A 13,054-nucleotide genomic window follows, 5' to 3' on the forward strand; every position below is an offset into this window, starting at 1 on the left:
AATTGTTGGAAAGGGTTCAGAGGAAGATTACTAGAATGGTATCTGGGATGGAGAGGTTGTAATATGAGGAAAGATTAAGATCCTTAAAATTGTTTTTTATTGAAAAAAGGGAATTTAGGGTGGATCTGATTGAAATATTTAAGAATATGAAAGGAATCGATAATGTTGATGCATCAATATTTTTCATACTTAACAGGGATAATAAAAAACTAAAAAACAAATATAAATTTAGGCAACGTAGAAGCAGTCTTCAACCAAGACAATATTATTTTTCAAATAGGATTGTTGCTCTATGGAAGAAGTTGCCTGCGGATGTTGTGGATGTAGTAAATTTGAGTGGATTTAAAAGAAAGATTGCTAGATATACTTGAATCATATGGGCTGTCTTTAATATTTTTACTTAATAGTTTAGTTAGCTTAGTGGATAGAACGTTCGAGATGAATCAACAAGTCCCTTGTTGTCACTAAACATTCTGTTTAGATGTAAGCATTAAAAAAAACTGGTTGTATCTACAGGCTAGAGACTTTCCTTGTCACTGTTTACCAACTGTCAATTTTCGAAGCCCTTCTACTTCTAAAATTAATGTCTGTCCTTTTATCATTTCACACCAAAATCACTAGAGCTCCAATAATGTGGTTATCATTTAGTTATAAATACTACCCGAGAAGCCAATAAATTGAAAGAGATAAAAATTCGCCAGGTATAAAGACTGTAAACATAAAAAAAATGATTTTGCTTCTTAAAAAAAAGTCACAGTGGATTGTGCAGTGCAAGGAATTGGACAATGAATTTTAGTGTTGGAAGTTTCTAAACTGACCGCTGTTTCACCGGGTAACAAAAAACTGTTTTACTGGCTATAAAAAACTGGTATCAACAATACCTATTATTCCGATAATATTCATGTATAAGTTTCTTTACATTTGATATAGCATATAAACAATCAACCAGTTATATGAAAACATGTTTCAATGTCATTATCAATGTCACAAACCCAATTTAATCACCTTATGATATTTACATTTAAGTTATCTCATAAAATTCCTGTTGACAACGGCGTCTGTGTCTTCACTTTATCTAATTGTCCATTTTCATGTATGCTCTTGCAAACTACGTTGATGGATCACACATGTGTAAAAGAAATGGAAAGTAGACTATAATAAGAAACTGTGATAAATGTATATGCAAAGTACTACAGTCTTAGAAATAGTGAATTTTAACCTGTCTTTATTAGTTGATAATTAAGTCTGTAATCAAATCAAATGACTGTTTTTCACACCCAACAAGTGAAACAAATTAAGCTATGTGTATGGACTCACATCGCAACCAACTTATCCACTATAAAGGAAAAAAAAACGTCATTTAATTCAACAGCATCTATACATACACGATATCGACTAGAGAATTTGTATATTAGACGTTTCAGTGGTAATCTATATAAATAAACGTCAGTATATATGTGTATCTGTTCCTTATACGTTTCCATATTTCTTGATCAATCAGCCCTAAACTTGACATAGAAATACAGGATGATATGAGAAAGGTAAGGAGGAGGGGGTTGAACCTCCACCTAATTTCATATTGATAGAATTCTTGGAAACAATTTCAATCTTTTCAGTATTGGTACACTTATGCATTTCTCATTGTAGTTTTAATGTTTATTATGTTAAGAAGAAAAAATAAACAAACAGAAACACAATTTTCTATCTTTTGTTAAAAAGGAGTTTTTATTGCACCTGTGCAAAGGATGGGTATTTAAGTTCGTGATTTATATGTAAAACAAAACAAAGATCTGAAACTGGAGATTAGAAACGACTCGAAATATTGTATTTTTATTATTACTATTATTGTCTCTATCTATAAGTAAAGTCACAATTTCGTAAAATTCCAGAGGTTTTATTATTTACAAGTAAGATTGGAGGAACTATTCTTATGTAAAAATATTATATCTATATAAAATGTTATTTATTGAATATCTTTAAGTACTAACGAATTTATTTTCATAACTTGATGATGTTTTTATAAGATACCTTTGTACAGTTATCAAAATAGCTTTAAGAATACTTTATTACTGTTTATATACTGGAGTGTCTCGGTGATAATCAATTTTAAAAGTAATGCTATTAGAATTTCTAGTGGGCCGATGCCAACACTGATTAACATGAAATTTTCTAAAATTTCAAAGTTTTACTGACATATCTAGGAAGTCAAATTTCATAAGCTTACTATTCTATTCCTATTAATTAAAATGTAAATATCTTTCCATCTATAATTTTTCTCAAGAGGAGATTTTGTGTTCGGAAATTCCGGTATACATGCATGTAAACGAAATTTAACACATTTCTTTTGTTATTCGTTATCTTACTTCAAAATCTACACTGACTAAGAACACAGTAAATAGTTCTAAAACTTAAAAAAAAGAGTAATATGCTAAAATTTTATTCAACAACTTGTCGTATGTCAATCTTAAGGCATAACAGAGCTGTGATAATTTCTAGTAAAAAGCTACACACCGGGCTTGGGTGATCTGCATTCTGTTCATTTCAAAGAATCGAACCCCAGATTTTGATGTTATAAAATAATATCGCCAGCCAAAGAGGGAACAGAAAAATCTCTTGAAGAACGTTCTTGTGTAGCGAATTTACTATTATGTATTTATTTTAATATAGGTATTTGTTTTAGTTATATATATATTTAGAAATGCATGTAACTCATATTGTTAAATGTGGATTGTGAAATTCTCGCCTATTCATTAAATTTGTAGAAGATTCTCGAGTGTAAGAATCAATAGTGTATATACGTATATAAATACCAACATTGTTGCCTTAGCTGAAATTTCTAGAAACTCTCCTCTCAAGCTTATAAATCATCGCAACAGGCTAAGTGACAGTATGTATTGTTGGTTTGCTACATACAGTTAATATACTGTAAACATCGGAAGCTATAACTGTGATAAGCTGTTATCAGTCGGGAAATTACAGATATTTGACCAGGAACGTTTGTAGATTTCGAGGATTACAAAATGTTTGACTTCAGAGAATTAACTTCGGACGTTAGTATTTCTACGAGGACATTAGATATTTTCGTTGGTGATAAACTTATGTGTGCTCAGTAAATCAGCAAACTACCCGTTTAAAGAACTGTCCTGATATTAATTCAAAACTAATTCACTCATCATGAACTATCAATAAAATATTCAGTTCCAGTCCAGATAGAAGACTCAATATTAGTTGCAAGTCTATAAAACTTTTGTATATAAATCATTATTTGTAATAATTGTTATTATAAATTGTATTGTTGTTTATATATCAAAATATTTTGGTTTTAGGAGAGTAAACTGTGTGTATCAATCTTGTTGGTTAGCATCATAAATTTGATACATCTCTACATTTAATTAATTTCTAAAGTTATGTTGCAATTTTACTTAGTTTCAGACCATTTCAAATTGCAATAAGTAACGTAATAAATTGGAGCCTCTTTTAAGATAAGTTATAATACGTAATATGTGTTTTAAACTGTAAAAAATTAAATCACCAAATATATCTAGACGTAAACCGTATCGTCGATATTGCAGTAAATATTTTTCATCGATAATTACTCCTTTCGTAACTGTTATTTTTATTTTTTTGTTTTCCATGTTTCCTTTAGATAATATTGAAGTTTCATAGCTGGGGTAAATTTTTATATTGCCAAGTAAACTGCTTATATAAATGGTATCATGAAATATGAGCCCGCCATGGCATTGGACTTATAATCTTAGGGTTGCGGGTTCGAATCCCCATCGCACCAAACATGCTCGTCCTTTTAACTGTGGGAGCGTTATAATGTTACGGCCAATCCCATTATTCTTTGGTAAAAGAGTAGCCCAAGAGATAGCGGTGTGTGATGATGACTAGCTGCCTTTCCTCTAGTCTTACACTGCTAAATTAGGGACGGCTAGCGCAAATAGCCCTCGTGTAGCTTTGCGCGAAATTAAAAAAAAAATCATGAAATATTTTGCCCTTACATTATTATAGAATTATTATTGTTAAATAATACCCTCAAACTGTAATTGATAACAATTATAATTTTAAATGTTTTGTACCACTAATTAGTTATTTATAATTTTTTCAGCTAAATCCAGATAGACAAGATATGAGCCAACTATTCTCCTTATTATTTTATGGCTGAAATGGAACGATGAGAGCAAACTATAATATGTATAAAAAGTATGTAATTGGTACTAGGTACTTACAATATCTACGTGCTATACAACACACAGTGTTCTTAGATTTCTTTGATATGCTTTTACTGGAACTATTCTCATTACAAGTTATGACCCATCTATGATTTGTCAGGTTAAAAATGAAGAGCTATGTGCACTATTTGAATTCTTACATGAATTTGTCGGATTTAACGTTTTTTAAAGGCTGTAAAAATACCTTTTTACAAGAGTTTTATTGCTAATAAAATCTGTTATCATACTTTACTGAGATAAAGGGCACAATTAATTGAAAACTCTTGGTCCATTTTCATGTAAAACCAAAAAACAGCTCCATGTTAAAACGTCAATACAAGTGATAAAATGTGTATATCATTTATTTAAGAAATAAATTGAGTCACAAAGTAATAAGATTGGAATTCTCAACGGAAAAATTCGTCATCTTTGAGAAACCAAAAAGTGAGCAAGTAGCGACATATATTTGTCTTCGCGAAAAGTGGTTATAATGAGTGTGTGTTTTTTTATAGCAAAGCCACATCGGGTTATCTGCTGCGACCACCGAGGGGAATCTGAACCTCTGTAAATCCGGAGCCATACCGCTGTACTAGCGGGGGGCAGGTTATAATGAGACATGTAATTAGATGTGATTAACAATCTGTTTCGTTTTTATTAAGCTTCAAATTATTAATTACCTATAAATTATTGTTTATTGATAAAGAAGTTAATAACTTATGTACGCTTTTATGATTTGGGAAGAAACGTAGATGTTTAATTAAATATAAGATAATTAATTATATTGGATGAAACAAGAGACAACTATTATATAATCTCCCTTAAAACGTAATAAATGGGCATATTTTATGTCGTGTCACGAGTGACACAAACTCTAGGAATCCTTTCATTGGTTAATAATTTGTGGAAATATTCCTTGCCGATTGTGTTTATTCCAAATAAGAGGTTCTCTGTTACATGATTACCTAAGTATTCTTAGTCCACCGTCAAGTTGTTTCATTTACTGGTAGGTTAGGTTGATTTCTTTTCAGTACTGGCAACGAATTCCTTGACATACAGTGGAGCGCCGTTAAGCCGCGGTACTTGGGGGGTCAACCTGCTTAACCGCGGCTTAAGTGGTCCGCGGCTTAAACCTTTGTGACTGAAAAGCCGAAGTCGCCAACAGCTCCGCCGAGGAGCCTCATCCGGGCCATTGCGTGATCATTATATCGGATTATTGAATTAAAAATAATACTTTAATTATTTATCACTTTTTTTCACGAATTTACCGCGAATTAACTTTAATGTATGGAGAGGTGTGATTCGATAACAATGGCGGCCTCCATAAAGCTAACATAGAGAGCGGATAAGGTAGATTAACGGTCGATTTCTATTGTAATATATTTTATTTATTTCCCAAATCAAAGCAAGTCCTTTTTTAAATATCCCCTTGAAGTTATAAAGCCAGGATTAAATTCGTAAGCCGCGTTTTTACACGTTCTTAAATTAGCGGTGAGCCGCGATAATCCTCGCTCACATCGCTCACAAGACTTGCTACAGCGGCTTAAGCGATTTCACGGTTTACTGGTCCGCGGCTTAATGGCGCTCCACTGTAAATTAATTATGAACAAACGTACATTTAATATACTTATGCACTATTGAGCTAAAACACTAAGCTCTACTACCACGAAAATTTTAGGATAACTCCGTTCTGTAATTTCATCCATGTTACTATATGTGTCTTACTGAGTTCTATTTCTTTAAAGCATTAATTTGTCGTTCATTTTCGCGGAAAACAGTGTTAATACTTATTTTCAACTATTTAATTGCAAATGTAATAGTAAACAACAGTAAATGACGCATCTTCTAATTCTAAACGTAGGAATTATTTAAATTTTTTTTTGAATTCTTTAAAACTTGATATGTTGCTCTCACGCATATCTATGACAATTCAAAACGTAAATCTATGTGCATACATATTTACGTAATGTACGTCTGTGTTGGTAAATTTCAATAAAATGCAAAACATTAGTCTATGCATCTCATCTTTCTCTCAAATAGATCAGCGGTAAGCCTGAGGACTTATAACGCTAATGTTGAGAATTTCGATTCTTGCAATAGGCACAGCACGGACAACGCATTCTTTAGTTTTTTTGTTTAATAATAAACAAACAAGACTTTTCATAAAATAATTAAGCAGCCGGAACAATTAGGTCTACTAAATCAGTTTTGATTATAATCAACTCGTTCTAGCTTGCCGTGTGCGTTTGTTTTGAATTTTCGCACAAAGCTACTCGAGGGCTATCTGTGCTAGCCGTCCCTAATTTAGCAGTGTAAGACTAGAGGGAAGGCAGCTAGTCATCACCACCCACCGCCAACTCTTGGGCTACTCTTTTACCAACGAAAAGTGGGATTGACCGTCACATTATAACGCCCATACAGGTTGGGAGGGCGAGCATGTTTAGCGCGACTCGGATGCGAACTCGCGACTCTCAGATTACGAGCGCATGCCTTAACGCGCTCGGCCATGCCGGGCCTACCGTGTGCGTCTTTTGAGGTATTTGTTAATTTTAAGTCAATATGCGGTGAATTTTAAAATGAAACACGCTAGCGTATGTTAAGTAAGGGAATGAAATAAAATGTATTTAAGATCAATGAGGATCCGCTTGCCATTATTCAATGTAAGAGTTAATTTAATGTGGTCCAAATATAAACAATCCTAGCTCGATAAGAGCTAGTTAACTAACGATATTTAATATGAATTATATTACAATAAGCAGAGAGAGTTGTACTGATTCTGTAAAGCTTGAACTAATCATAGTTGTATATGCATTCGCTGCCCCCCAATGGCTCTACAATAGGTTGCATGGCTTATAACGCTAAAATTTTGGATTCGAAACTCGCGATGAGCATGAGCATCGCATAAATAGTCTGTTAGTAACTTTGTGCCTAGCAACAAATAATTATACATATTCCAGAATGACAAAATTGTATTTTTGACACCCAAAAGTACATTATTGAAAATGAAGCTAAAACTGTTAGTATTATTATTAATTTTAGCTGTCTGATTTCTTAATCGCTACAAAACTTTAGCTCAGGACAAGAATATTAATTAGCAACTTATTTTCAACAATTCTATCGGAGATTTTACTTTGTATGGAATACAAGCTTTTGAGAACCTTACAAATTACTATGTCCAACTCTCCCTGCGACTGGTCCGGCATGGCCAGGTAGTTAAGGCATTCGACTTGTAATCCGAAGCTCGCAGGTTCGAATCCCCGTCGCACCAAACATGCTCGCTCTTTCAGCAGTTGAGGCCTTATAATATGACAGTCAATCGCTGGTAAAAGAGTAGCCCAAGAGTTGGCGGTGGGTGATGATGACTAACTGCCTTCCTTCTCGTTCAACACTGCTAAATAAGGGATGGCTAGCGCAGATAGCTCTCGTGTAGCTTTGTGCGAAATTCAACAGAATCAAACCCCTGCGACTGAGCGGCAAGTCCGAGGGCTTATAACTTTAGAAATCGGGTATCGATATTCAAGGTGGGTAGAGCACAGATAGCCCATTATGAAATTTTATGCTTAAAGACAAATATGTAAATAAAACAAGTTCTTCTTGCTATATCATATTATAAATGCTATGAAGAAATACTAAGTTAGAAATATAGATTATAATTCTCTGCAAAACAACAACAAAATCAGTCCTTAAGAGCACCTTGCAGTATTTATCAAATTGAATTTTATAGCAAGGGCTCTTCTAGGCTGCCTATCGATATTCACAATGAACCGTTTCGTGCAATAAATATCAACCACAAAAGGACAACCGACAGCATTTATCAATATTTATGGAAATTTAATGAAGATGCATACAGCTTCGAGTCCGTTCAGAGCCATATTATTTACCATGTCCAACATCAAACCAAGACAAGAGACACGCAAAACACAGATTAAGTGTGTGTGTTTTTTCACAAAGGCGTCAATTTTATTTGAATTTCAAGTATTAGTTAGGATACATCTGACAAAACTTTTGAGAGAGAACATTTTTTCTCAGACATAATATTCAATAAGATAAAATTTAACCGTGGTACAGTTTCTTTATTTTCCTTGGTAAACGTGGTCTCTTGAGATAAAAAAAACAAAATGGTTACAGTTTATTGGAAAACAGTTGGAACAGATATATTCGTTTAGCGGTTCTGATTTTCTTAGCAAATAATAAAATTATAAAACTAATCATTTAAAAAGATCAATCATATCTTCTTTTTCTTAGCTTCGTCTGCCTTATTTCAATCGTACTTGCTAAAAAAAACACGTTGTATAACATTACAATAACCGTAGTACTGATTCCTTTGATAAGTTATTCATTCTTTGGACAGTTTCATACGACACTTAAGCAACAGCCATAAAAGTAGCTCTGCATCGTAGGGACTTAAAGGCTATGCACATAACCAGTAAGTTAGATTCGTCAGTAAAATCTCGCTTCGACTTCGATTTATTCAAAACATTGATAGTCTTATCATTTCCTTGCATTATATTTTTCTACAGCTTAAAGAATGAAACAAATTATGCTAATTTTATTTTATTTCTTTTTTTCCTTTTATTGCCTTTCAAAAAATAACTGTTAAAGTTGACAGGTTAACTTAGAAATGATTCTTAAATATAAGTGAATAATATCCATCATTATATTTTGAAGTGTCTCATTGATATAATTCATTAACTTACAAAACGTTTGGTTTTAATATAATACACAGTAATAAATACATACATACACACCTACATATATACAGATATATATAAATGAATAATAATTTAAAAGTTCTACATCAAATCAAATATGGTTTTTATGTTAAGATATTTTAAACATAGATGGTATTACACTCCTATACCGAGAGAGTGTTGGAACACATTCTGAAATTTTAATGAAGCGCTTGGCTTATAGTTTTAAATAAATAATAGAAATATCCAACCTCGAAGCGATTTAAGAAATAAAAAAAAAGAATTAGCAAAAAGATATATGATGGTGAATCGCTTAGGATCAAACAAGTTATCTGACAGAACAACCCAACCAATAATTAATTTCAGAAAAATGATTCGTAAAATACTAAATATTACGCATATAAAACACTATAATTAATTTTTCGATAAGTTAGCCAGCGAATATATTAAAACTGTATGTACTAAACGTTGGTAAAATGCTACCAATGTCTAATCCATCAGTAATAACTTAGAAAAAAGGAAGACATCTGGTGATAAATTACTATGTGGACTTTTTTTAATGCGCCAAACTACCTCTAATAAAACTCATAAAAGCTCTATGGTTTAATTGAAAACAACTAATTCACATTTGTATATTTGTCACAATATATCTTTTATATTCTAGGTTATGTTACTTTCAAGTTGCAAAGTGGGTGATTTAGTTGCTAGCGTAAAAAACTTTAAAGAAACATTTTTTCTCAGATTATGAAAGAAAAATAATTAAAAGACTGTAACATACAGATGTCAGAATGAAGGGGGCGATTTTTCCCAAAGTTATAACTGTTGGACCTCTAGAAACAAAAAACAGGAAACAACGTAGAGAAAAAAAGAAAAATATATTATTTTCTCCGTCATAGAAAAAACAGTAGTTTTCTGCTTCCCAATGCAGTCATAAAAATGAAATTACAAACTTTTATGACCGAAACAGGATCAGACATTGTAGGATTTGAAAACAAAATTACTTGAGATTTTTTATGTTACTTAACTTTTTATGAGTCAAAAGGTTTTAAAGATTCCAGATATAATTTGTTGTCAGATAATATAATTAAATCGAACATTTTCGTCCGTGATGATTAATAAAAATAAAAATTCAAAGAATTTGTAAAGCTCCAAGTGTTTATGGACACATGTCTTTTAATATTCATGAAGCATAGCACGAATCTACGTTAATTCAACAGTTACATTTTCCCGTTTGAAAAGATGCACACTGTTTTCCCTATAAACTTTGAGTGAGTTTTTAGTTACTGATACCTGGGCACTAGAGAGGTTTTGTGCCTTAGAATTCCATTTAAAAGAGCCTCAAAACTCTTTTTTGAGATAATTATTTTGCCTCCTTCCGCAGTCAGAAATTTCTCCTTATATCTATGTAATAGAAACATGTTTATAAAGTATGTACTTAATAAGTAAATAATCTAGTGTTTTCTGTCCAAAAAACGAGGGTCTTAACTATACGCATACTATTATATTACCTCTTTGGATGTTCTAGCTTGATTGTATGTTTTGTCTGAGAGAAATGTGAATAAACAATGCCACTTTAATAAAATGTACTTGATAATCGTGAACATTGTAACCATATTTCGACCTAAGTGATAGCCATATTTAGCAGCTAATAAACTAAATTCTCGAACAATAATACTATGCATGAGTATTTCATATGCAAGGTCTGTGTTACAAGAAATGACAGTTTTCAGAACTTTGCAATTTGAAACTGTGACAGCTCATTTAGTTAATAATATACCTTCATCAAATTATCGTATTGTACAATCACGTTGCAAGTAATTAAGATATTATAATCCAAGTAAGTGAAGAAAATGTGCAAGGTTTTAGCCAAGTTATTCTATGTTTGACCCCATAAAAGATTAAAATTCTCATTTGCAACAAAAGTCATTAAAATCTTATTAAGTTTCACTATTAATCTAACACTAATGTTTCAAATGAGTTATATGCGCCCACCACACAAGTTTTCAGTTCATCTCTGTCAAGAAAATAAACAAAAAAAACACAAACTCTATATACAAACTGTGGAATTTCAAATCAGATGGCTATAAGCAAATCAGAACTTCATACAGCTTGATCAAACTGTCCGTGTATAAGTGTTACTACAGTGACTGAAGACTGGCGCGGAGGTTATTGATGGCACAAACAGCTGATTTATTCAGTTGGTATTCCTCATTGGTCGCGGACGTCAGGACCCATCGTTCCACGACTGAGAATTCACTAAAATTTGAAAGAAATAAACTATATCGAGTTCAGTTTCAGGCTGCTGTGTGCCTGTACTCCTAGTGAATCGTTATTAACTTTATTGTACTTTGTTTTATTATTTTTTCGGGTAATATTTTATCTAAATATACTGTATACTACTAGTATTCTATTAGTAGGTAAATACACAATACCTTGTAGAGTAACCTAAAATAAAGTTTAGATTGTACTTGTATAAACTTGTTCCCTAATAGTGGATCTAAATTTTATTTTTGACACATTAATATATTTGTAACAAAATTATGTAAATCATTTAAAGTGTAAAACAGAGTGAATTTCACTATCTTTTAGAAGGTATCAAACATTCAGATATACCGAGTAGTACTTACTTACAACAAAAGAACTTTGTACCGTTTAATTCACCAACTAAACAAACAAATATACCAGTTTTCTCTTCCTCAGGAGAAACGTATACATAAATAAGAGAAGCGCCTCACATACATATCTAAAATTTTAAATGCATTCCTATAAAACTTGCTGATTAAATTAATATCATCCTATCTGTTGTTTAGAAATGACAATTTAAAGTGTTACTAATTTCGATCAAAATATGCACATAATTCGTTTTTACTCACACAAACCTTAATGAGCAAGAATCCAACACGGTTCTTCATTTTCTTTTAAATAGGTAACACAATATATTATCTAAACATCGGTAATGAAATATTTATCTGACTTTTACAATTATTTTGTTTTCCGTTTCTTTACGTTAGGTCGAACATTTAATTACGAAGTACTTAGAACAGGTTTATACACCCCTAAAAGTTATGCAACGACATTGAAATTCTTAGAAAATAACTTTTTTTTTTGCACACTAATATCATGCCACTAATAACCCTTCTGTATTTAACCCCAAATTAATGTTTTATTGATTTTGAAACTCATTAAGGGCAATATTCTGTTATGGCAATATTCAGTGTTAGTTTTCTCCACATCAAAAATAGTATATCAAATTTTAATACAAATTTTTAGAAAGTTCACTGTACATTATCTTATATTTTTCAATAATAATCAATAATATATAGTGTTGAAAAAATATCCATATTCTAATTCTGGTGTAATGTGACATAAGTAAAATTTATAAAAAGTTACACTTCACCAACTTAATCCAGTTCAGCTGTTATAACAGTCAATCTCAGTTAATTTGCTAACATTATTAGATCAACCACTACTCTGCCAATCGTATTCTAGCAGACCTGAAAAGTCTTGGTGTTAAGCGAAAGTTCTCGTTGACACAGAAATGTGTGATTGGTACATTATTATACTTTTTTTAATATTTTTACTCAAAAGTTACTATTATTCACAAAGTGGCAATCCTTTATATATTACACAAAAAATCATATTAATTTTTAAACCATTAGGAACCCGACCGTTTCAATACAATCGGGAACAATCAACGTGATGTTCCATTACAGTAGCTATCATAAAACATTGTTTCATCATCAAAACCTTATTTAAAGGAACAAAGCTTAAACGTTATATGGTAATGGTGGTATTATACCTCTCTCAAAGGAGTTATTCAGCCAAATAATCATTAAACTGTTATTCAACAGGATAAACGTGAAATCGTTTGTTAACTGTTGATAATTTTTGACGAAATAATCTATCTTTTGTAATTTGGATTCGCATTAAAGTTGCATCAGTCAATACATAAAAATAATAAAATCGTGTTATAAATAGAAGTAAAAAACGTATTTATCAACCAAGTAAGTTTGCAACCAGCCAAAGCATGAGCAAGTTCTCTTCCCTCTAATTGTGGATTACCGTCGCAGCATTCTCTGACAGTGTAAAGTACAGGTAGAATTGCGCCGTCCTTAATTTCGAACCACCAACAGCAAGAAGGACATCGGCCGG

The 13,054-nt window shown here is 31.9% G+C and overlaps 1 protein-coding gene across 1 annotated transcript in view; it reads right to left on the minus strand.

Moving 5' to 3' along the window:
* Positions 1-8,167: 8,167 nt before the first annotated feature.
* LOC143253247 (carbonic anhydrase-related protein 10-like) overlaps positions 8,168-13,054 on the minus strand; it is a 121,751-nt gene continuing 116,864 nt past the window's right edge. The window contains exon 10 of the mRNA XM_076506792.1: positions 8,168-11,158. Coding sequence (XP_076362907.1) covers positions 11,127-11,158 — 32 coding nt within the window. The 3' untranslated portion in view covers positions 8,168-11,126. The remainder of the gene's footprint in view (positions 11,159-13,054) is intronic.

Source organism: Tachypleus tridentatus, chromosome 6, assembly GCF_004210375.1.
Source record: "Tachypleus tridentatus isolate NWPU-2018 chromosome 6, ASM421037v1, whole genome shotgun sequence".
Lineage (NCBI taxonomy): Eukaryota > Metazoa > Arthropoda > Merostomata > Xiphosura > Limulidae > Tachypleus > Tachypleus tridentatus.